General features: G+C 51.0%; 8 protein-coding genes across 8 annotated transcripts; 2 read left to right on the top strand and 6 right to left on the bottom strand.

Annotated features, from left to right (window-relative positions):
- Nucleotides 1-657: 657 nt before the first annotated feature.
- N7481_008987 (DNA-directed RNA polymerase II core subunit RPB11) lies at nt 658-1,431 on the bottom strand (the record flags this gene model as incomplete). Its single annotated transcript, XM_057268206.1, has 4 exons — nt 658-852; nt 918-1,027; nt 1,090-1,148; nt 1,301-1,431. 4 exons carry the CDS (start codon nt 1,429-1,431, stop codon nt 658-660), a joined length of 495 nt encoding a protein of 164 aa, XP_057118883.1.
- A 2,137-nt stretch (nt 1,432-3,568) lies between these two features.
- N7481_008986 (uncharacterized protein) lies at nt 3,569-6,551 on the bottom strand (the record flags this gene model as incomplete). The annotated part of the gene is made up of 3 exons (XM_057268205.1): nt 3,569-4,521; nt 4,568-5,759; nt 5,817-6,551. 3 exons carry the CDS (start codon nt 6,549-6,551, stop codon nt 3,569-3,571), a joined length of 2,880 nt encoding a protein of 959 aa, XP_057118882.1.
- Nucleotides 6,552-8,447: 1,896 nt separating this feature from the next.
- Nucleotides 8,448-10,938, bottom strand: pmt4 (dolichyl-phosphate-mannose-protein mannosyltransferase; the record flags this gene model as incomplete). The annotated part of the gene is made up of 3 exons (XM_057268204.1): nt 8,448-8,908; nt 8,988-10,629; nt 10,717-10,938. 3 exons carry the CDS (start codon nt 10,936-10,938, stop codon nt 8,448-8,450), a joined length of 2,325 nt encoding a protein of 774 aa, XP_057118881.1.
- A 621-nt stretch (nt 10,939-11,559) lies between these two features.
- On the bottom strand, nt 11,560-12,703 carry N7481_008984 (uncharacterized protein; the record flags this gene model as incomplete). Its single annotated transcript, XM_057268203.1, has 2 exons — nt 11,560-12,028; nt 12,099-12,703. The coding sequence occupies 2 exons, from the start codon at nt 12,701-12,703 to the stop codon at nt 11,560-11,562; spliced, it is 1,074 nt and encodes a 357-aa protein (XP_057118880.1).
- Nucleotides 12,704-14,117: 1,414 nt separating this feature from the next.
- On the top strand, nt 14,118-15,116 carry N7481_008983 (uncharacterized protein; the record flags this gene model as incomplete). Its single annotated transcript, XM_057268202.1, has 1 exon — nt 14,118-15,116. One exon carries the CDS (start codon nt 14,118-14,120, stop codon nt 15,114-15,116), a length of 999 nt encoding a protein of 332 aa, XP_057118879.1.
- Nucleotides 15,117-15,706: 590 nt separating this feature from the next.
- On the bottom strand, nt 15,707-16,129 carry N7481_008982 (uncharacterized protein; the record flags this gene model as incomplete). The annotated part of the gene is made up of 1 exon (XM_057268201.1): nt 15,707-16,129. One exon carries the CDS (start codon nt 16,127-16,129, stop codon nt 15,707-15,709), a length of 423 nt encoding a protein of 140 aa, XP_057118878.1.
- A 413-nt stretch (nt 16,130-16,542) lies between these two features.
- Nucleotides 16,543-18,756, bottom strand: N7481_008981 (uncharacterized protein; the record flags this gene model as incomplete). Its single annotated transcript, XM_057268200.1, is given in 4 exon segments — nt 16,543-16,935; nt 16,952-17,668; nt 17,725-18,561; nt 18,625-18,756. The coding sequence occupies 4 exon segments, from the start codon at nt 18,754-18,756 to the stop codon at nt 16,543-16,545; spliced, it is 2,079 nt and encodes a 692-aa protein (XP_057118877.1).
- Nucleotides 18,757-19,002: 246 nt separating this feature from the next.
- On the top strand, nt 19,003-19,505 carry N7481_008980 (ATP synthase subunit e; the record flags this gene model as incomplete). The annotated part of the gene is made up of 3 exons (XM_057268199.1): nt 19,003-19,023; nt 19,119-19,308; nt 19,432-19,505. The coding sequence occupies 3 exons, from the start codon at nt 19,003-19,005 to the stop codon at nt 19,503-19,505; spliced, it is 285 nt and encodes a 94-aa protein (XP_057118876.1).
- Nucleotides 19,506-19,734: the final 229 nt, after the last annotated feature.

Here is a 19,734-nt window from a genome sequence, read left to right as displayed (position 1 = left end):
ATTATCACCAATCAACAGCCAGACCCATGAATTTAATCCCGAATGATAAGCTTTAAGTTAAAAAGCCGATAGCTTAGCGGTCATTCCCCGCAGATGATAATCTTGGCGTCGGTGAATTTGAACCTTGATAAGGGTATCCAGTTGAATTTCCCGACAGAATGTCCGACAATCCTTCAAAGATACAGTAAGGATAACAATTGATCTCAACCGAAATTTTTGTTCGTCCGGTGGTTGAGCCCTATCAGTAGATTTGTTATTATTTGCGGTCCATTTAATTAGGTTTTATGTCAAACCAACCCTTCCAGGCCGATGGGTCGCCACTAGGTTCTCGTTTCCACAAGGTGACTTTTATTGCAGAGGCATCCATTCTAGGTACACGGCATTGAGTAAACGCCATTCATAACTATCAAGAGTCCTCGCCGGGACTTCGGACTTCGGACTAAAGCGTGCGAACCACTGCGTGCCAGTCAGGTCAGGTCATGTCAAGACTCGCCAGTGTGTGAAGAAAAAAAAACAAAGAAAAGAAAAGGAAGCTCCAAATCTTCTAAAAATCAAAGAAAAGCAAAGCAAATAAAATCTTAGCGCCGCTCCATGCGCCAGATGAAGAATCAAATTCACGACATTGCACCAGAGTCTGAAAAAGCGAGACTACCAACCCTACTCGACAGCAGCCTGTTGCTGATTAGCCGCATTGGCCATCTTGCGCAACTCGTATTCCTTGGTAAATTCTCGAGACAGAATTCCCAGATCCTTGATCAGGGCTTGGCAGGCATTGATCACTGCGTCGCGCGGGGTGACTTCGCCATCGGTCTGTACGCGCAGCTGGAAGTTGGGAGTAAGAGGGTGGGGGACCTGGTCAAGATATCAGCCTGGTATTCCTTGACATTGAAAATAAAAAGGAAATGGGAATGCCTTACGCGGTAAGCAGAGAAGATAACGTGCGAGGTCTTCAGCAGACGGGTGCGGAGCATGTTGGCGAGGGTGTGATCTTCCTTGTGGAAAGTGAAAATTGCAGCGGAGGGGAGACCTGGTAGTCAGGTCAGTTCAGTTCTTGGTGTTAGTGCTGCGGGGCGGTTCAGGAGAATTTACGGGTGTCAATGTCGACATCGATCTTGTTCTCGCCAGGCGCGAGCAGAATAGCCTCGTAACTGGGACGGAATGTTAGCAGGTGCGCATTACGCAAAGCCAGACGTGCAATGAATCGTGTTTTCAATGGAGTTCAACGGGGGAAGGACAAGGACACGATTCCGGGGTGTGGGTGGGAGGGTCTGGGTATTAGATTCTCTTCCTTGAAACTGACACATCAACGCCATTAGTCTGGAGACCAGGAGGAGCCCAGCGCCCAACCGGACGCGCAGGACGTCCTGCAAGCTCCCGCGCAAAAGTGACGCTGCTGGGTTCAAAGGGGAATTCCGAATTGCGGTTTGCCATGGGAGGAGGTGGGAGAGGTATTCCCGGGGATTTGGGGGGAAGAGAATCCATCGTGTTGACAGTCCCGTTCCCAAACAAATGATATGAGTAAGAACAGAATAGGGAGAAGAATGGAAGGTGCGAAGAGGAGGGTTGTGGCCGTGGAGCGAGTGAGTCAAGTGAGGCAAGTGAAGCCAGGAGCCAGGCAACCCTCCATCGCACCTTCCTTGACATGACGGCTCCAGGTTGCCGGCTTCGGGGGGCAGCAACAGTCCTCGAGGAACCGAGGAGAGGCACGCCAATCCACCGAATTCAATTGGAAGGAACAAGAAAATGACCAAACGGGCAAATTTGCGAAATAAAAAGTAAGGGCAGCATTGAGCACGCAGATAAATCAACTAGTACTCACCGATCCGGCGCGTTCATGATGCTGAGAGCTTAATTCTTCAAGGTGGAAAATGATATGTAAGGCGAAAAGTGATTCTTTTCGACGTGGGGTTGGTTTGAATGTATAGGCTTTATAACCGAATTGACCAGGCAAGTGGTTCGATGTGGAAGGCCGAGATATACGACTTCTAGCAAGGCTGTTTCCAATAAAGCGCTTGCTAGTGATTAAAAGGGACCCGCTTCGATGATGCGGTTGATAATCTCAAAAGTGAAAGTGCCAAGGCTGCCTCGGGTTTGAGTTGATGGCCGCTAGTAGAGACGCAGCTCGTTCGGCCGAGACGGATGTGCTGTTCAGCTTGATAGAGCTGGCGAAAAGCCTTGTGGCGTTGGATTCGGAGTTGATCTGCGGGTTGAAAAGTGTCGGGGCCGCGATCAAAGACAGATGCGCGATATCAAACACGTGATTTGATGATTACCCCGTGACTGGCACGTGATAGCGCTAACCCCAAAATGGCTGTGGTAGTTCAACGTCTTGAATCTATGACTGAAGGGGTACATCGCGATTATTGAGTATTAAAACTGTCTAACTCCTGCTTTATAAATTATTGAGTACTATGTATCTCGGTAGGCATTTTTATTGGCATGCGGGCTGTGTAGGTAACTGTGCCCAGTGTCGATCCTCTGCAGCGCCTGCACAGTATCAAATACGACAACAGCGGCAACAATATGAAGCGACCTTTGAAATGATTGTAAACTTAAGAGACTCATCTTTCATCGTGAGTAAATTTTATACTCGTACATCCAAAATCCAAATATGTGATCAATTTTGTGATCTGGTGTAATTTCAAATATATACCTGCCCAGGTAAATGCACCCACTACCTAATAGCCACCCAATCCACCAAATTGATCGGAACTTTCTACTAGTACTAGGTACCTACAACCCTTGAGGTTGACTCGCGGAGAACTTGCCCTGATAAAAATTACTAGTAAGATTATATCATGATATAGTATAATCGACCTAGGCCGAAATGTATTATGTGAGAGAAGATAAAATGCCCGGATAATATGAAATGCAGAGAACGAGACGCAAAGACAATGACAATGACAATGATCCAAAAGATTCGATTCGACTCGACTCGACATCGATGGAAAAAACACAAACAAAACGAGGGAAAAAATAACAAGATAAATAAACTCGAACGCCATGCCATTCCTGCGCCAATGCCGGAACAAAAAAAAGAAACACAAACTATGGAAATATGGAAATATTGAGGGACATATGTTCTCGTACTAATGATGATTGATAGAGTTCGCTTCGCTGGGCTTCGCTGCGCCTCACCCGCCTCGATGTGGATAGATAATTCATAGTTGGAAGAAGACCCGGACCCGTCTGCCTGCCTAAGCCTGCCGCACGACGAGACGAGGCGAGACACTGTTGCTTGTCGATAGAGAATTCCATATGGAATACCTAGATCGTATTCAGATTCATGGGTGTAGTAAGAAATGGATGGTGAGCTGTTGCAGTTGCAGTTTTTCATGTAATGTCATGTCATATCGAGTGAGGCGAGGCGAGGCGAGGCGGAGATGAGAGAAAAACATCAAGAATGGGGTGTGGTGTTTCTATACAGCGCGACGGGCGTGATTGTTGACTGTGATTGTGATTGGTGGTGGTATCAATCCAATCGAGCTCGAGAGCTTTTTTTGGGTTGGGGGCGGATTGTCTTCGGTGACGGATTGTGTGAGGGGTAGGGGGAGTTAATGCAATGCACTCAATGCACAGCACCCAATAAATCGCCAAAGGAAGAAGTAGCCCTCTTCATCTTCCAGCTATTCTTCTTTTTATCACGTTTCTTCATCATATCAGCCCAACCCTCGTCCTCATTTTCATCCCCTGAGCCGGACTGAGCTTGATGACGGCCCGACGGAGACTGGCCCGCTTGTGAGACAGGTCGCACGGTGACGGTAGCCATGGTCGTGGACTTCGCGAGGCTGGAGTGTGGGCGAGACGCGGACATGGGGGAGAGGTGATTTTCATCGTTCCAGATTTTCAGATGCGGTGAGGTTCCGGGCCGTTCGTTCTCATTATTAATGACAGAGACGGGGCGGTAGCGGGATGCGAGACCTGCGTTGCTGCGCTCTGACGGAGCAATGGAGGCGGCGTAGCCTGGATTATTGTTGGGGAATGGGTACCCGGACATATTGGGCATGGGAGAACCGCGGCGATTGGCGATGTTGTTGGGATCGAGTAGGCCGAGGGTTCGTTGGTCGAAGTTTGGCTGGGCGCCGCCGGCTGCGTTTGGCATGGAGACGGGTCGACCTCCGCTGATTGATGGGGGACCGGTGGGCATACCTGGCATTGGCATACCTGGCATACCCATACCGGGAGGCATTTGCATGCCCGGCATCATTGGTGGCGGAGTGCCTTGTCCGCCTTGCATGGCCATCATGTTCCGCATGAAGTCCATTTGCATCTGCACCATCTGCGACATCTGGTTGGAGAGGTTCAACTGGGCTTGCTCTGATTGGGTGATTTGACTCTGCTGTTGAGGCATCATCGAATAAGGACGAGGGATACCACCTCCCATTCCACCCATCGGATCGAACATTGCCTGAGTGTTCGGGCTACCTCTCCTGGCGGCTCGAGCCCTCTCCTCATTGGCAATCACGTTAATCAGACCTCCAGGAGGAGGTGCTGGAGAGGATGCACCTCCATATACAGAGCCTGAGCCACCACCAAATGCGAGTGATTCGCGATTAGACTCCCGAACTGAGACCAGCGCCCACGTAGGGCTCTGGCGGCAGGTTGCGTGCAAACGCCGGCAAGTTGTTTCTATTATAAGGGTCGGCACCGTGCATGGAGTGAGCAGACGACGCATAAGACGGCTGCAATGAGGCGCGAAGGTTCGGGTTAGAGCTGGCATTGTTCAGACGAGTGGGTGGTCTGTTACGATTAGGGAACCCGTGGGCGGCCAGGATACCAAGCGGGACTTCGTCGTCATCTTCCTCGGTGCTTTTGCCGCTGGAGGATTTGTCACCCAGGTGGGAAAGGCGGTTTGAATTGAGATTGGGGGTGCTGCTGCTTGCACCGCTCATCTCGGGGCGAAGTGACGGTGAAGGACTTTTCTGACCTGTCACCTTCATCATCTGTTGGCGGTATACAGAGAGATGGGCCTCCTGCTTCCTGCGCTGTCGCTCCGTCTCGCGCTGCTTCTCGGCCTCATCTTCCTCGTCATCGAATTCATCATTGACATATTCATCATCACTCTTCGTCGCGTTGCTATTGGAACGACGCAGTTCTTGCTGTTGGCGGTAATGTTCGAATTGGGATGGGGTCATGACCTTGTTTCCCGGGGAACTTCTCTTGGGCACGCTTTCAGCGAACTGAACGGCCAAACGGCCATGGTCTGCAATAGTTGGATCGGGGGATTCGCGACCTGAGAACATCGATTCTGGCTCCTGGTCTAGGTAGCTAGGACTAGCACTAGCCGCCTTGCCTTTGTCGAGATAAGGTGTTGCGTTGGGTGAAGGACCACCTTCGGTCCAGAGCAGAGATTTTCTGACCAGGTTGGCGTCTTCGTCTTCAATCGGGCTAGCGTCCCCTCCGTAAGAGTATACTCCACTCCGGCGCAAATTCGAGAAATTGGACTGTCTTCTATTGGGGCGTTCGAGGGCACGATGGGATGTGGTAGCACCGAGGGCTTGGTTGGGGCCGGGTGATTGCCTGCGAAATCCAGTCACGGTGTCGACGGAGGATTGAGCTGGCGAACCGGTATCCCTTCCTCTACCGGCATCTTGATCATTAAGAAGGCCTTCCTGGGAATGATGCCTCGAATGACGACTGTCCCATGAGTAAGGGGAGGGCTCGACGGGAACTGAGCGGTCTGTACTAATAGGCGGGGGTCGTGCATTCCTGCTGGCTTGAAACTCTGGAAGGGCTTGCGTAGGTGGAGAAGAGGAGTACTATATCATCAATTAGTATAGATCCCTTGCATGATAAGATTAAGAGCCTCCGCGTACCTGATTAGGTCGTTGAGGTTGAGGGGAGGGGTCCCGCAACATGGCGCTATCCCTTTTTCCTATTTGGTCGAACATCTTTCCAAAATCGTCCGACCCTGCCCCTAGATCCCAGTGCGAATCTGGAAGTTTTGGCGGAGTCGCTGTATCGTTGGTACTTCCCGACACCGTCCGTTGCCTCGTCTCCTCCGGCGGCGTTGCATGACGGGGAGGAGGCGGAGGCCCCGAGTTCGAATTCTTACTGAATCGACCACCGAAGGAGAAGGTTCTACCAGCGGCGGCGCGTAGGGCTCCGGAAAGTGGAGGTGGCACGGGGATATCGTGGATTCGTGAATGCGGGGATGCGGTGTCGTCGGATGGGATTTCTGTGGAGGAAGGAAGGGTAGACGACGAGCTCAGACGAGTGGACGTCGAACTCTCGTATGTTGCACCACTATGGTGTTTCCGGGTCAGACGCATTCTCAGGGAGTCCAAAGGTCGAGCGTGAGGGTGTTCATCATACCGGTTCTTGTCCAGGGGCTGCTCGGTACCCGCGAAGATATTGTCATCTTCCAACATGGATGGCACTACATTACCCTCGCTCATGCGTTTGGTGAGCGGAGCGCCCTCTGTCATCGATCTATGAGGCCCCGGACGTTCGAAGACCCTGAAAGAGGACTGCGGGCGTGTCTCCACGTCTTCCAGGATGTTTCCGGAAGACTTGCGTCGTTGAAAGCTCTTGGGCAGCTTCATGGGCATTGTGAGTGTCTTATTGGCCCTCACGAAGGAAAGCGCTTTAGAATAATCCGAATGTATTAATGAGTGCTCCGGGTATCGTCGTGGTGTGCGCCCATCAAGGTTCTGCTTGGCCGATCCTGGGACGGAGAAGTGGAGGGATTATCGGGAGGGACTCGGGGGAGTTGGATGTGTCAAATGCAAGTTGACAGCCAGCAAAAAACGACGTGTCTAGTAACGAGATTGACGATCGGCCGGCGGTCGCAAGGGGAGAGCAGAAGAAACAGCGAGTGGGGAGAGGTTGTTGATCAGGGGATGGGCTGGCAAAGGCAAAGAATTGCAACGAGTCAGTCACAAAGGAAGCTTCTGGCACGGAGTTAAGTTCCCGAAACACCACAACACAACACAGTTTCCTTAGCGGCTGATCAAGGCCCATTCAGAATCCACAGCGATCGGGTGATGCAGGCGACACACACACCTTGGCAGTTTTGGAGCGATTGGAGTGATTGGAGTGATTGATTGGATTGGGTTGGAATAAGATTGTCCCTTGGGTGGAAGAGGAGGGATGTTGGTAATCAGGAAGAGGAGGGAGAAAGTGAGAGAGAAAATTAGGACGGCAGCCAAAGAAAGAAAGTAGTGTGAGACCTCAGAGCAGACTTGTAAAGGTCGGTTTCACTTGGGCTCCGCTCAAGATTGACTCCCGAGACGGACGAGCGAGTCAGATCGGAATGGGGAAGCAGCAGGTGGGGAGTGGATCAACAGGGACTTTCTCGGGGACGGGAGACTGGAGATAGTAGCTGTTAGACAGCTGGGTAGCTGGGAGCAGGAAGAATGAGGCAAAGTTTTTGAAACGAATGAAGAATGTAGAGGCAAGAATGAAGAGAAAGGAAAAAATCAGCCGTTTGAGGGAAGGCCGAGAGTCAAAATCAAAAGTCTAGTCCCTGCATTATTGCCTCTTGTGGCTGATAGTGCAGGCAGTACACTCTGTATAATGCAGTACACAGTACACAGTATATTCAGGAAACTAGTATACTAGGATACTAATACAGTTTGCGAGTACAGTATAATACTCACCACTGAGTACAGTATGTATGCACAATGATGTTCAGGCGTCGGATAGTCCCCGTCTGGTCAGGCCAGACCATGTGAAACCTTTCTTCTATCAATAGCGAGGGGTGGTGCCCTTTGCGGCCTAAAAATAAACATTACTAAGCGAGGGGGAACCAATCACATTCATCCATCCATACATACACTACACACTACCGGTACTAAATATACCGACTAGAGAAAAATTCACATTCTCAAAAACGTTCTGGGCCTTTTCGAGAAAGGAATGTAGTCGCAAGCTATATCGGTCTAGCATAGGTAATTAGGTATACTGAGATCGTACTAGTATTCCCATTCTGTCTCAGGGATATCGTCTGATACCGGCCTTTGATAGTCACCAGTCACCCGCTTTCACTCCACATTGGCCGACTCGACCGTACCACCGCCGGTCACATTCGGGTCATCCATCAAGCTTGGTGCAACCAGAGATAAAGATACATAGTGACGGTACGAGTACGGAGTACTAGAAAATCAGAACTTGAAGAAATACTGTAGTACAAATCACAGAATAATATAACTCGAGATCGCTACAAAACATGGAATGGTGGAGCAACCCCCTCACGAAGGATCCACAAAATGAGTCGATCAACACCTCCCTCGCCACTTCCCAGTCCCATCTATCCGAATCCCAAATTAGGGTGACCAAAAAACATATCGTACAGATTGCTTAGCTTAGATTCAGTTTTGACGCAATCTTCCTCCTCCTCCTCTTCTTCCTCCTCACTTATCCTCCACACAATCACAAATCCAATCCAAATCCAAATCCCCTCCCTCTCCTACTAACCCTCCCTAAGCCAAATCCTCTCTGTGGATCTATTTAGCAAAGTGAAGATCATAATTCAACCACTTGCGCGCAACAACACCATCCACATCCAAACCGGGTGTACCATAAGTCAAAGGCGCATAGAAGATAAATCCCCAGATCGTAACGCCAAGAATGACGGTAGTAGCCGCCCAGGCCGCAATGACAGACTTGCACCCCATGCGCTCCTTCGCAGTGACGAATCGGCGCACACTCCGGCTCACCCGTCCCTTAGCCTTGCCAGAGGGATCATCGGCGGGAGGTGCGGCGGTGTCGGGATCGAGTGGCTGCAGATTGAAAATAAACTCAATCAGCGCACCAGTCACCATTGTCGAAGCTAGGTGCGAGGGTAGATAGTGGTGCAGGAAACGTTGCCGGCCCATTAGCCAGAAGGGGAAGTAGTGTGCGGCCCAGCACAGGAACAGGAAGCCCGTGCTGTTGTACAGGCGTGACCGGGTACCGGGGCCCCAAACTGAAAGAAAGAAAAAAGAAATGGTTAGTGAATTGTTCACGGGTCGTAGTGGGGTCGATCAATTAATGTCTGAACTTACTTTCTTCGAGAGCGTCCACGCCACGGCGGAGTGATAGCTGGTCGGCGCCGACGATGCCGGCGAACACGGCGAGGAGACTGCTGGCAATCCACCATCCGATGGGGTTACCGAGGAAGTAGATTTGCTCACGGGTGTCGTTCTTGGTCCAGAAGCTCACACCGCGGAGCAGGAAGGGCCACTGGAATGGCTCGGTGGCATAGGGGTGGCTGCTGGTCAGGGCATTGTTATGGTGGAACATGGCACCCTGCAGCTCGAAGTACTTGCGCAGGAAGGAGATCTGCTTGGGCTTGCGCTCCTGGCGCTCCAGGCGGGGGCTATCCGGCTCCAGACCGTCAATGGTCTCGGCAAACCACACGTTGCTAGATTGCAGGATGTTCTTGTTGCCGTTGATCTCGGCCTGCTTGAAGCCCCATTCGGGAAGGGGGGTGGTGTGTGTCCACATGGCAACTCGGGTTGGCACATGAACCAGCTTGAACAAGCTTGCAAAGGTGCGGAACTCTTGCTCCGGCTTGCCGTTCTGGATCTGGATCTCGAATAGGGTGTCGTTGTGGCGATCGCCGGCGGCCAGTTCTTGCGAGACGGTGGTGAACTCCTGGTTGGTTGGGAAGGAAGGAGAAGCCACATCGTGGGTTAGGAGGAAGGTGTCAGTGCCCACATGGCGGAGTTGAATAACATCTCCATTCTGCACGCTCTTGGCTTCGCCGTCGTCCGCCAGGGGCTTGGTGGGGAGAACTTGCCACAGGTTGTTGGTATCGTTGTGGGGGTATCCAGTCACCTGCTGTCCCTGGCTGGAGATACGGCCATCGTCATATCGCAGGGGGTAGGTCTCGTAGTGGCTGTGGAGGAGAACCTTAGTGTCCTTGTGGCGCATGGTGATGCTATCGAAGTACTGTACACCGACTGACTGGGCAGTCATGGCATTGTCGCTGAGAGTCTCCTGGAACTCCGGGGACATGAAATCATCGCCGGGTCCGGAACGGGTGAGAATGGCAAAGTGAACCTGGAACCAGAAGAGATAAAAGAAAAATGGGATGACAACAAGGCCAACGCCACGAGCAACAAAGTGCTTGCCGAAGCTGACCATATCAAGAGCACCCTGGCGGCGATTGATGTCCAAAAGATTCCACAAATCGACCAGGACCGCCGCACCAATGGTGACGAAGGTGAAGACACCGACGTACTTGGTGGAGATGACGCAGCTCAGGGAGAATCCAGTCAAAAGCAGCCACTTCCACCACTTGCGTCCGAATGCCTCATGGCGCAGCTTGTAGAATTTGACGTAGCAAAGAACACTCAGAGCCATACTCAGAACCAGGGTCGCGTCCAGCAGAATGAGACGATCCTCGGCAATGTGGGCATTGTCAAACACCATCAGACCGGCGGCCAGAACACAGGCGGGCAGAGAGTATCCAGATTCCCACATGGTCAAAAACACGACGGGAATCGTCAGGGCACCAAGGGTGGCAGGCAAAGCGCGAAGGGCCACATACGGGACATTGTTCTCGATATACGAGTCACCGATGTTCTCAAAGAAGAAATGGCCATCGAATCCAATCAACCAGCCCATCAACGCGAAGAGTAGTTTCCCAAACGGCGGGTGGACATCGAAGAAGTACATGCGTTGGAGATAGTAAGAGGCGAACTAGATAGAGCAATTGCAATTGCGTTAGCTCGGCCAATCCCCCTTTTCGTCGGACAACATAGCGCCGCGGAGCTTCGAGGAGCGTACCTTTCCAAAGTGAACCTCATCGAAAACCACCTCGTTGGGGTAATCAATGCGCCAGAAGCGAGTCGCAAAGGCCAGCACGGTCAGAATGATTATGGCCAGCCAGTAATCCCATTCCGAGTGTCGCTTGCCGGAGGCGACCACCGGAGCTGAGCCATCATTGGAGGGGATGACGGGGATATCCTTCTTGCCACCTCTCTTGCGCAGAGAAGGCGAGGACGACATGATGGGCGAAAAAAAAGGAAAGAAAGAAAATATCAAGGGAAGAGAGCGACCGTGAAACTACCTAAAGTAAATAGACTTCCGAAAACGCGCAACGTTAGCACCGAATCATCAAATTGCGAGGAAGTGGAGAGGCCTCGCGGGGAAGAGGTGAAGATAGACTTACCAGAACCACCAAATAGCATGGCACTCAATCAAACGAGTGCCAGAAGAAGCAGGGTGGAAAGGAGATGGTCGGAGGGGGGGCGGCGTGTGAGGCTGCGTGTCCTTCTTGTTGGAGAGGGCGGTGGCCCGGGCGCACATCACCGCAGCCCTACCAATCACAGCCGGGACGCCAGTATAGAAGAATGAGCCGATGGGGATGCTTTATGCTTTCGGACATGTCAGATATTATAGCAGTCAGGAGGTGGTAGATGGAAATAGATATAATAGTATTGACGTATATAATAGAAAATATGCAGTTTCAGACATTCATTAATGCACCCAAACCCCCCAGAATGCATCTACTATGATGATTTCGTTCCAAATATACACCGACATGCCAAAAACAAGTCTCGTAGCTCATGGGTATCAGTCAAGATAAAAGCAAAAAAAAAAACAAACAAACACTAAATCCTCACTCATTCACTCATCGTCTGTCAAATTCAAAAGTTGCACCTCAGTCTGAACCAAAGACTGGAAGTCGCTCCGTGACATGCCCGTCGCCTTGGCCAGACGGAATAGACTCTTGATACTGGTACTAATGTGTTGCTTCACGCCTACTTCGTAGGTAGATTGACTTTCTGCTTCCTGCTCCAGCTTCGCGACAGCATCGGAACTGCCCGAAGAAGCAGACGCGGGGCGGGGGTGGTTGAGTGCATGAGCAGAAGCTTCATTGGGGATATTATCGTGGGCGTAACCATTTGTGCGAGGGCCATTTGCCGGGTCTTCAGATCCACCCATTGATGAACGTAGAAGGTTGGCGAGAATATCTCCGTTCAAAGACGAGGGTCCAACCTCTGGCTGTTCCTCGGTCGGATCATGGCTATCCATGGCCGGCTGCACGTCACCGTACTGGGAGAAGTACGATGCTTCAGAGAGTCCGGGAGGGGCCCTTTGACGAGGACGCTGGTGCGGGGGTCTTCACGTTGGGTGTTTCCCCGCCGCCTGGGGTGGCATCATACTGAGCCCAGTAATCATCGTCATCGTCATCTTCTTCGTCCTTGGCTTGTTGTTCACTGTTTGACTTTTCGTCCTTCTCGTCCAGAATTTCTGCCAGAAGCCTGTCTTTTGCTTGTGTGGTCGCTTCGCTAATGGAAGACGCCCACGTGTTTTCGTCGTCGGCTGGGCTCTCGCGCGGAAGTAGTTCCGCCACGCGCCAGCCACGGCCATGCTCGTCGGTGGGGCACCACAGGTAGATCACGGCTAGGCTGTACTCTGGCAGCACGACTAGTGACTGGAGTGTCTCGTCGTCAATCCGTTTGTAGGTTGCGGGCAGGTCGTCCGTGAGCTCGATCTCGCCGGAGACGGGGTGCGGCTCGAAAGTGGTGTTGTCGACGATGCTCTGGAGACGGTCCGCCTTGGCGGGCTCCCAGCAGAGAAGCTTCAACCATGACTCGTCCGGGGAGGTAGATACTGAGGTAAGGATTTGTAGTCGTTGGCGGAGGATTGGGGAGAGTAGTGGGAGGAGGGCTGGTGGCGGGCGTGGAGAGACAAAAGCTGTAGGAAGACAAGCGAGGAGGGGAGGGAGCAAAGCTCGAGAGTCGGGAGAATTGATGAGCTCGACCATAGTCACAAGAGGTATACTGAGTGACTTGAAATCCGGGGGTGTGGAGAGAAAGAGAGAGAGAAAGGAAAAGAAAAGAGGGGAGAGGAGGGACTCTGGGGAAGTGAAGTGAAGTGAAAGCTCCTCAGTTTCTCAGGCCGATCCATTCGCCCGAAGCGTGGGGCAGCAGCGGGCCGGAAGCTTACTGGCTGGTGTAATCGGACTACTACTAGTATATCTTCACTTCAACTTCAACTTTCCCATATGCCAGTGACTCATATGAATAATATAAATAATATGTATAGCTTGGAATTAGTTGATTCTAGGTATATGTTGACCTTTAGCCCCACTCAGTAGTTTGTTTGACGTTACAATGGAGCCATGACCATGGCAATGTCAGTCTTTTGGTGGTACCTTCGGCTCGATGTGACCCTGCAGATGCATTGGGAATAGAATCAACAAAGTAGACTCTTTCAAGTTATCGGCATCGGAGAGGTCGGGTGCTTGGCTGCTCGCCTTTGGGCTGATTTCCAACTCCTTGCGTTGCCCGTCCAGGCTTTTATTTCTTCTTTCTGCGGGGGTACTTTATCGGTCCAATGAAACGCCCCATGGGATGCTTGTTTAGCCCCAGGCTTGTCTTCCTAGATTTTGGTACCTGCGGCATAGCCAATAGCTCCGATTTGCTTCCAAGGATGCGCAGATCCTAGCAGGGTACATGTTTAAGGTCGGGATCCAGACGCTTCGCACAATCTGGCTACTAGTAACTTGAACCAATGTTCACTTTTGGTAAACTTGCAATAAGAGCTATATACACTAATGGGAGCTAGATGATCAGGTGTCCAGGGCCCGCCATTTATTTGTAGGCTGAAATGCACTTGTCGCAACTTAAAGCATGTACTTCTGTGCCCCGACAACATCTTATCTCTCGTCCTCATGAATGATATGACCGGTCCCCCTTGGGGCAAGCTAGCTTTTGAACATTATCTTCTAGTAAAAAGTCTTGAAGTTTTTCGTACTTGAGCGCTTTTGATGGCCCCGTTGACTGCCAGTGAGTAAAGAAAATTTGGGACTATATGTTCTTGCCAATTGAATACTGCGTTATGGTCCTGTGCCTAGCGACTGTTTCATTGAGACTAGCTATCGGCTCTCAAATGTAAATGCTCAGACATAGAGCAATATTCTGGCCGAATGTTGTGTGTCGAGACATGGCTAGGAGAACTAACAGACGAATTTACCTGCAGACGGATCCTTAGGTTTCAAGTCTGCATCAGCGATGCAGCCCCCACTGCCGATTTCTAAAGAACCTTGGTGTAGACTCTACTCCAACTTACCTAAGCCATTTCCCCCGTAGTTAAAGGAAAGTCGCTGTTTCGTTGTGCCTGGTAAGTATCACATCTCTTGTCTTTCCGTATCCACGCTCCATCTATCTGACTTCATCATGTCTGATGTAGATGACCAGACTGGTCCCCTGTGGGGCAGGCTAGGTGTTGAACAGTACTTGATTGTAAGATACTTGATTTATATTTGGGCCCTTGCCGTCACACTAACCTGGCATAGACAAACTGGGACCGTTTTTCTGTTGAAATGCCAGATCAGCAACGGAAAAGACTTGTGTCTAGATTTCTTAACACCCCCCCTTGAGCCAAAACAAGACTGCGAAAGAAAGCCCACAATCACTCCTCTACGAGAGCCTACAGCGGAAGAAATTGACACGATTCTTCGACCTTACCGTTGCGAAAAACTTCGGTGGCACGCTGATAACATATCCATGAATGCAGTATGTCCTATGCTCCTACGCACACATTACACCAAAAACGCAGATGACAAAAAACGCCACGACAAAATCATGGAGGAATGGATTAATGTGGACCTATTTGAGGAAGAAGCTTGGTGGGCAGTCCTTGATGATGTGAACCTATTTGATTTCGGGTCCGAATGGCGTCGTATTTACGATGTTTTACCTGAGATTGCATATCCTATTAGTTTCAGAGGGGTGGAAGAGGGCGATCAGAATATCTTACAGGATAACTATACTGAGCCACAGGATCATGTGGAGATGCGGGCGTTTTTCAAAAGAGATATCGCAAATGCGAAACAATATGACCCTGAAGCTTGGTATAACGATCGCGAATCGGTGATCGAGTCTATCGGTACATTACAGGTGGCTGCTACGTACACATTTATGGTCATTGCAGATGAGGAAGCCTTCGAAAGTAGGCGTTTGTACATTATTTATCTCGATGGTCTTCGAAGAATCATTCGCGAGGGTCGTATTGAGCCTGATTATTATAATATTGGCACCGTTGCAGGCTTATGGGGAAATTGTTGCGCGCTACTGGGGCCAGAGTATACATCACTCAATGAGATGTACCGAATCAATGGTGAGATAGGGAAGGAATTGTATCAATTAACGGAAGAGGATCTCGCAGACCCATAACTTGAAGCTAGCTCTAGCTAGAAATCTAAAGACTTTGCATTTCATACCAGAAGTAGGCATGTTTAAATTAGGCTGAATCATTAAAGAGGCGAGATTAGTAACGGAGGACTCAGGAACACGGAGACAGGGGACAAGGGAGAAGAGGCATATTATAGTTGCCCGGCCAGGCAAGACGAAAAGAGAGGGCGCCTAGATGGGGGTGCAAATGGGAGCCATTTTCGGCGATGGTTGCACGTGGTATCGCAGAGAATGAATGACTGTTGAACGGCGCCAGCTTCTTTAAAAGTAAAAGGAAAATGGCCGTGTCTGGCGCCATAATCGGACATTTTCGGTGTTAATTTCAAAGACCCTCATATTCCAGTTGTAAAAACCAGTGGCTACGGAAATAATGGGGGCCTAGATGTCATTTCAGCTTAATAAGTACTATAATAGTATCTTTTCAAGTGCCACATAGAGACAGAGAAAGAATAAATACTGATATACTATATTGACCAAAAATAGTACCGTCGTGGAATCCATATGCTAGAATACCGGGGGGGGGGGGCGATATAGCTAATTTTGTGGAAGCCAGCAGGCCTTCATACATTATCTCACGGATCAGCAAGGAGCTCCTCAGTCAACTGATATAATTCGCGTCCAAGATCACCGTTCACTCGATATCTCTCCGAGACGGTTGGATATCCCATAATATCAGCCGTACACATCCATATCCCGACGATATTAGCGATATCATCGAGTTCTTGATCAATACGACCCCCGCGGACCACCCTTCGAAAGCCGTCTAAATAAAGCACCAGGAGACTTCCAGACCGAAAGGCTTCCTCACCTGCAATGAGTATATACGTGTTATTTTCTTCTGTTATAGGTAACGGTGGCCTGGGCCTATGAGATAGAAGGTGTCCCTGATCTTGGAACCATTCAAGAGGAAGGATATCGATGTTAAGAAACTTAGTGACGAGCCTGCTTCGTTGCTGGTCTGGGGTTTCGGTCGAGGAGGAGTCCCAGTTCAGCATTGTAGAGGTAGCAAGATACCAAAGGGAAAATGATCACGATGGAAACCTACCATAAAGTATTGCTCAATCGCTAATCTGCCCCACGCGGGCCCTGTCTTGTCAGACATGATGATGAAGTGTGAAAGCTCTGTAGGGGCCTCAGTTACAGCCGCGGGGCATTGGGGAAACACCATTGCAGTAGGTTATGCCAAGATAAAGCGCAGTGACTAAGGCAGACACACAACCCTTGTCAGTTCTACATATTCTTTCATCCATGGTCTGTAGGCACAAATATCCCTGAATTATGTTATTGAAGAGAAAAAGGGGTATATGGTATATGGCAGACAAAACGTGCAGCATCAAGAGATATGCAAGACAAGAAACAGTCGAAAGCAAAACGGTGGCATTCGGCCTTGCAGGAGGACCCCCTTCCGCTAAGAAACTCTATCATTCTGCTCCAGCTTTCCAACTAGTCGTTTCATGCCCGTCCACTCATCAGCAGGTACCTCCTCAGAAGGACCACCCAGGCCCTTGCCCACTTCAAACACCGTAACCACGCCGTTGAGTCCACCGGTAGCGAGACGTCTGCCTTCGCGTTCCTCCCAGGCAACCTTGTTAAGACTACGGGAGATGCCGCCATTGGAGCCACGGGATGGACTAGTGCGTACAACTGGAACTTCGGTGTCTGTGTAAAGATCCCACACTTCCAAGTTGCCGGCGCCGTCAACAAGAGAGAAGACGCCAGGTCGGTGGGGGGGACCAACGTGCGTCGTATACAACATCCTCACGAGTGATGTCCAGAATGGGTGAAACGACCTGCGCGGCGGCTGTGCCGGAAGTGACAGAAGCTGTTGTGGCAGGTGCCCGCACACGCCAAAGTTTCACACTCCAGTCAAGACTGGAGCTCAGCATCAAGTCACCCAGATCGACGGGGCCGCGAGCAGGGTGGAACGCGGTTGACATGATCGGGGCGGCGTGGCCGCGGTAGGCAAGGCGATGGTCTGTGCCGGCCTTGGCCCCAGCGCGATCATATCGGTGGCAAGGATATATACCACCCTCTTCGGTACCGACAATGAAGAATGTCGGGTCAGACTGTGGGAATGACATGGTTGTTGGTGCAAGGTCTTCCGTCTTGGATGGAGGGGGAGTAGTCAACTCGAGATACTCTTGGGGCTGGGAAAGCATATCGACTGTCCAGCCACAGACCACTCCATCCGTTGAAGAGGTCAGAATATTGTGCGCATTCTGGGTACCAATGATAGAGATACTGTACACAGGGTGAGTGTGTCCAGATCCAGTCAATGGCGTCTTTTGAACGGGAGCACCTCCGCCAGCGCGAGAGGAGCGAGTATCCCATAGGAGGACTTGTCCCGAATATGAGCCTCCAACAATGAGATTAGGATGGAAAGGAGAGAATTTGGCGGTAAGAATGTCGGAGGTAGAGTGGAAAACATATTCGGGGCGTGACTGCAAATGTTGATTCCAGACTTGCACCAAACCGTCCGGCTCATGGGGAGCAGATGGGTTCTTGGTGTAAGATGCCAGCACGAGCTCAGGGAACTAAAGCTCGGGTTAGTTGAGACTCAACTTATCTCTCGAAATAAAACACGACGTACCTTAGGAGAGAAGCTAATGTCACTGATCATGCGCTTCTTACTCCACCGCTCGTCCCAAAACTGGCAAACCTCTCGAATGCCCCTCCTTTTCTTGCCAGTTTCTTCGTCTTCTTCCAGGTCTCCATCTATACCACCCATTTCGTAGTCTGCAAGAACATCGTATTCCTCATCGAGAGCCCGCTCAATGACCTTTGCGGAACGCTCCACAAAATCCAGGAAATCGTCCGATGAGGTCACAGCTTTGAGCTCATCATCCTCAAGTGTACGCATGGGATATCGTAGGTCTGACGACTGTGCGGCCGTAGCGTCTTGCCCGGTTTGGTTGGTCGCCTGCAATTCCTCTTCAATCTCGGCGCGAATCTTTTGACGGATCTCCTCGTCGCGCTCACGACCCCGCCGACTAAGACGTTTGTTCGATCGTGAAGTTCCGGCGAGCTCTTCATCACCTGAACCAATCGACTCATCTGGATCTTCTGGGAAGTCTAGGCCATCTGTCTGGACACCCTTGCTATATGTAACGACTTCTGGTTTGGGTTCAGGGGGCGGCGGGGCATGGGTTTGGGGTTGAGCTTCGGGCGTGGGGGCAGTGTAGGGTTCGTCCCCGACAGTCTGAACGGCGATAGACTGGGACTGAGGTCTGGACGAAGGGGTATAGGTTTCCGCGTTCTCTCCACTCAACTGGCTGGCGCTGAGTACTGAAGTCGGCCGACTTCCTCGGCGCGACTGGTCCTCAGCACCATGGCTAAGGGAAGCCGACCCAGGACGGTCCACCAGACGCGAAATCAAATCATCAAGTTCAGCTCTGCTACCAGAATGACTGGGAACCGGTGAAGCGATCTAATATGACCCAGTTAGTTTCCGTATGTGAGCTCCCCGAGTCATATCTCCGGGGGTGCATACCTCTGAAGCATCTCCAACACTGTACCGGTTGGTGGTGAACTCCTTTTGACGGAGGTCGCGCTGTTTTTTCAACTCAGCAAGCTTAGCCCGCTTGGCCAGGATCTCATTCTTGCGCTGCTGCATGGACGACATCGTGAAATCATACGACCTGGTCGAAGCGTTGTAGCTGTAGTAGCGTGTTGCGCTTTATTTACGGGATGACATAAGCGGACAGGCCCGAACGGCGCCGGAAAAACTCGCGCAGACCAGGGACGTCTAACCTCGCCTTGCCCAACCCGAGGATTCACTGCCATTGACGGTCGACTCTTGTTGAACGGTTTTCCGATTTCCCACTCCTTTATTTAACGTCGCATTCCCGTCCCCCGGATATTCACAAAAATGGCTAGCCAAGGTGTCAACGTGAGTATCATCCGTATCCTTCCCCGGCAGGGACCGATGGGACACGCCCCCCTCCCAATGCGAAATCTGATGTTGACCATCCACCGTCAATTTAGGTCCTCCGTTACTCGGCTCTCGTTGCCGGTCTCGTCTACGGTGTTTACCACCAGTCCTCCCTCAACTCCCAGACCAAGCGCACCGAGATCGAGCATGAGTACACCCGCAAGGAGCGTCTGATTGAGCAGGCCAAGGCCGAGTGGAGGAAGAAGACCCAGCCCCAGGAGACCAAGACGCAATCCTCCGGCCGTACGTGACCCTTTAACACTATTGATTCGTTCTCGTACAATTATGGCATTCGCCGAGACCGAAAGGGCCGAAAGGGCCCCAATTCCAGAGACACAGCGCTAACTGATGGTTGCTACGTTACAGTCATTACCGATTTCGCGGACCCCAAGTTCGACCTCGAGGCCTTCCTGCAGGCCAAGTTCGCCGAGAACCCTTAAATGCGATGAATTAAATAGAGTGGAGGAATGAAAACGCATCTCTTTGCGAAACTCGCACCTCCCGTCCCCAGGGTATTTGAGCATTTGCTCGGGTCCATTTACTGTACGATTGATCGGGTCTGATTTCCCCCCCGAGTTGCGACATTGCGAGCGAAAGACGGAATGGTTTCTTTTGGTTTCGTTTTCTTTACTATATCGTTTTAGACGTTATCATTTTGGTCCTGTACAT

This window comes from Penicillium waksmanii, assembly GCF_028829765.1.
Source record: "Penicillium waksmanii strain IBT 27052 chromosome Unknown utg000008l:1.0-5622682.0:1.0-5626561.0, whole genome shotgun sequence".
In the NCBI taxonomy this organism is placed as follows: domain Eukaryota; kingdom Fungi; phylum Ascomycota; class Eurotiomycetes; order Eurotiales; family Aspergillaceae; genus Penicillium; species Penicillium waksmanii.
Note: the sequence above shows the minus strand (reverse complement) of the source record. Positions and strands in the feature narration are given on the sequence as shown.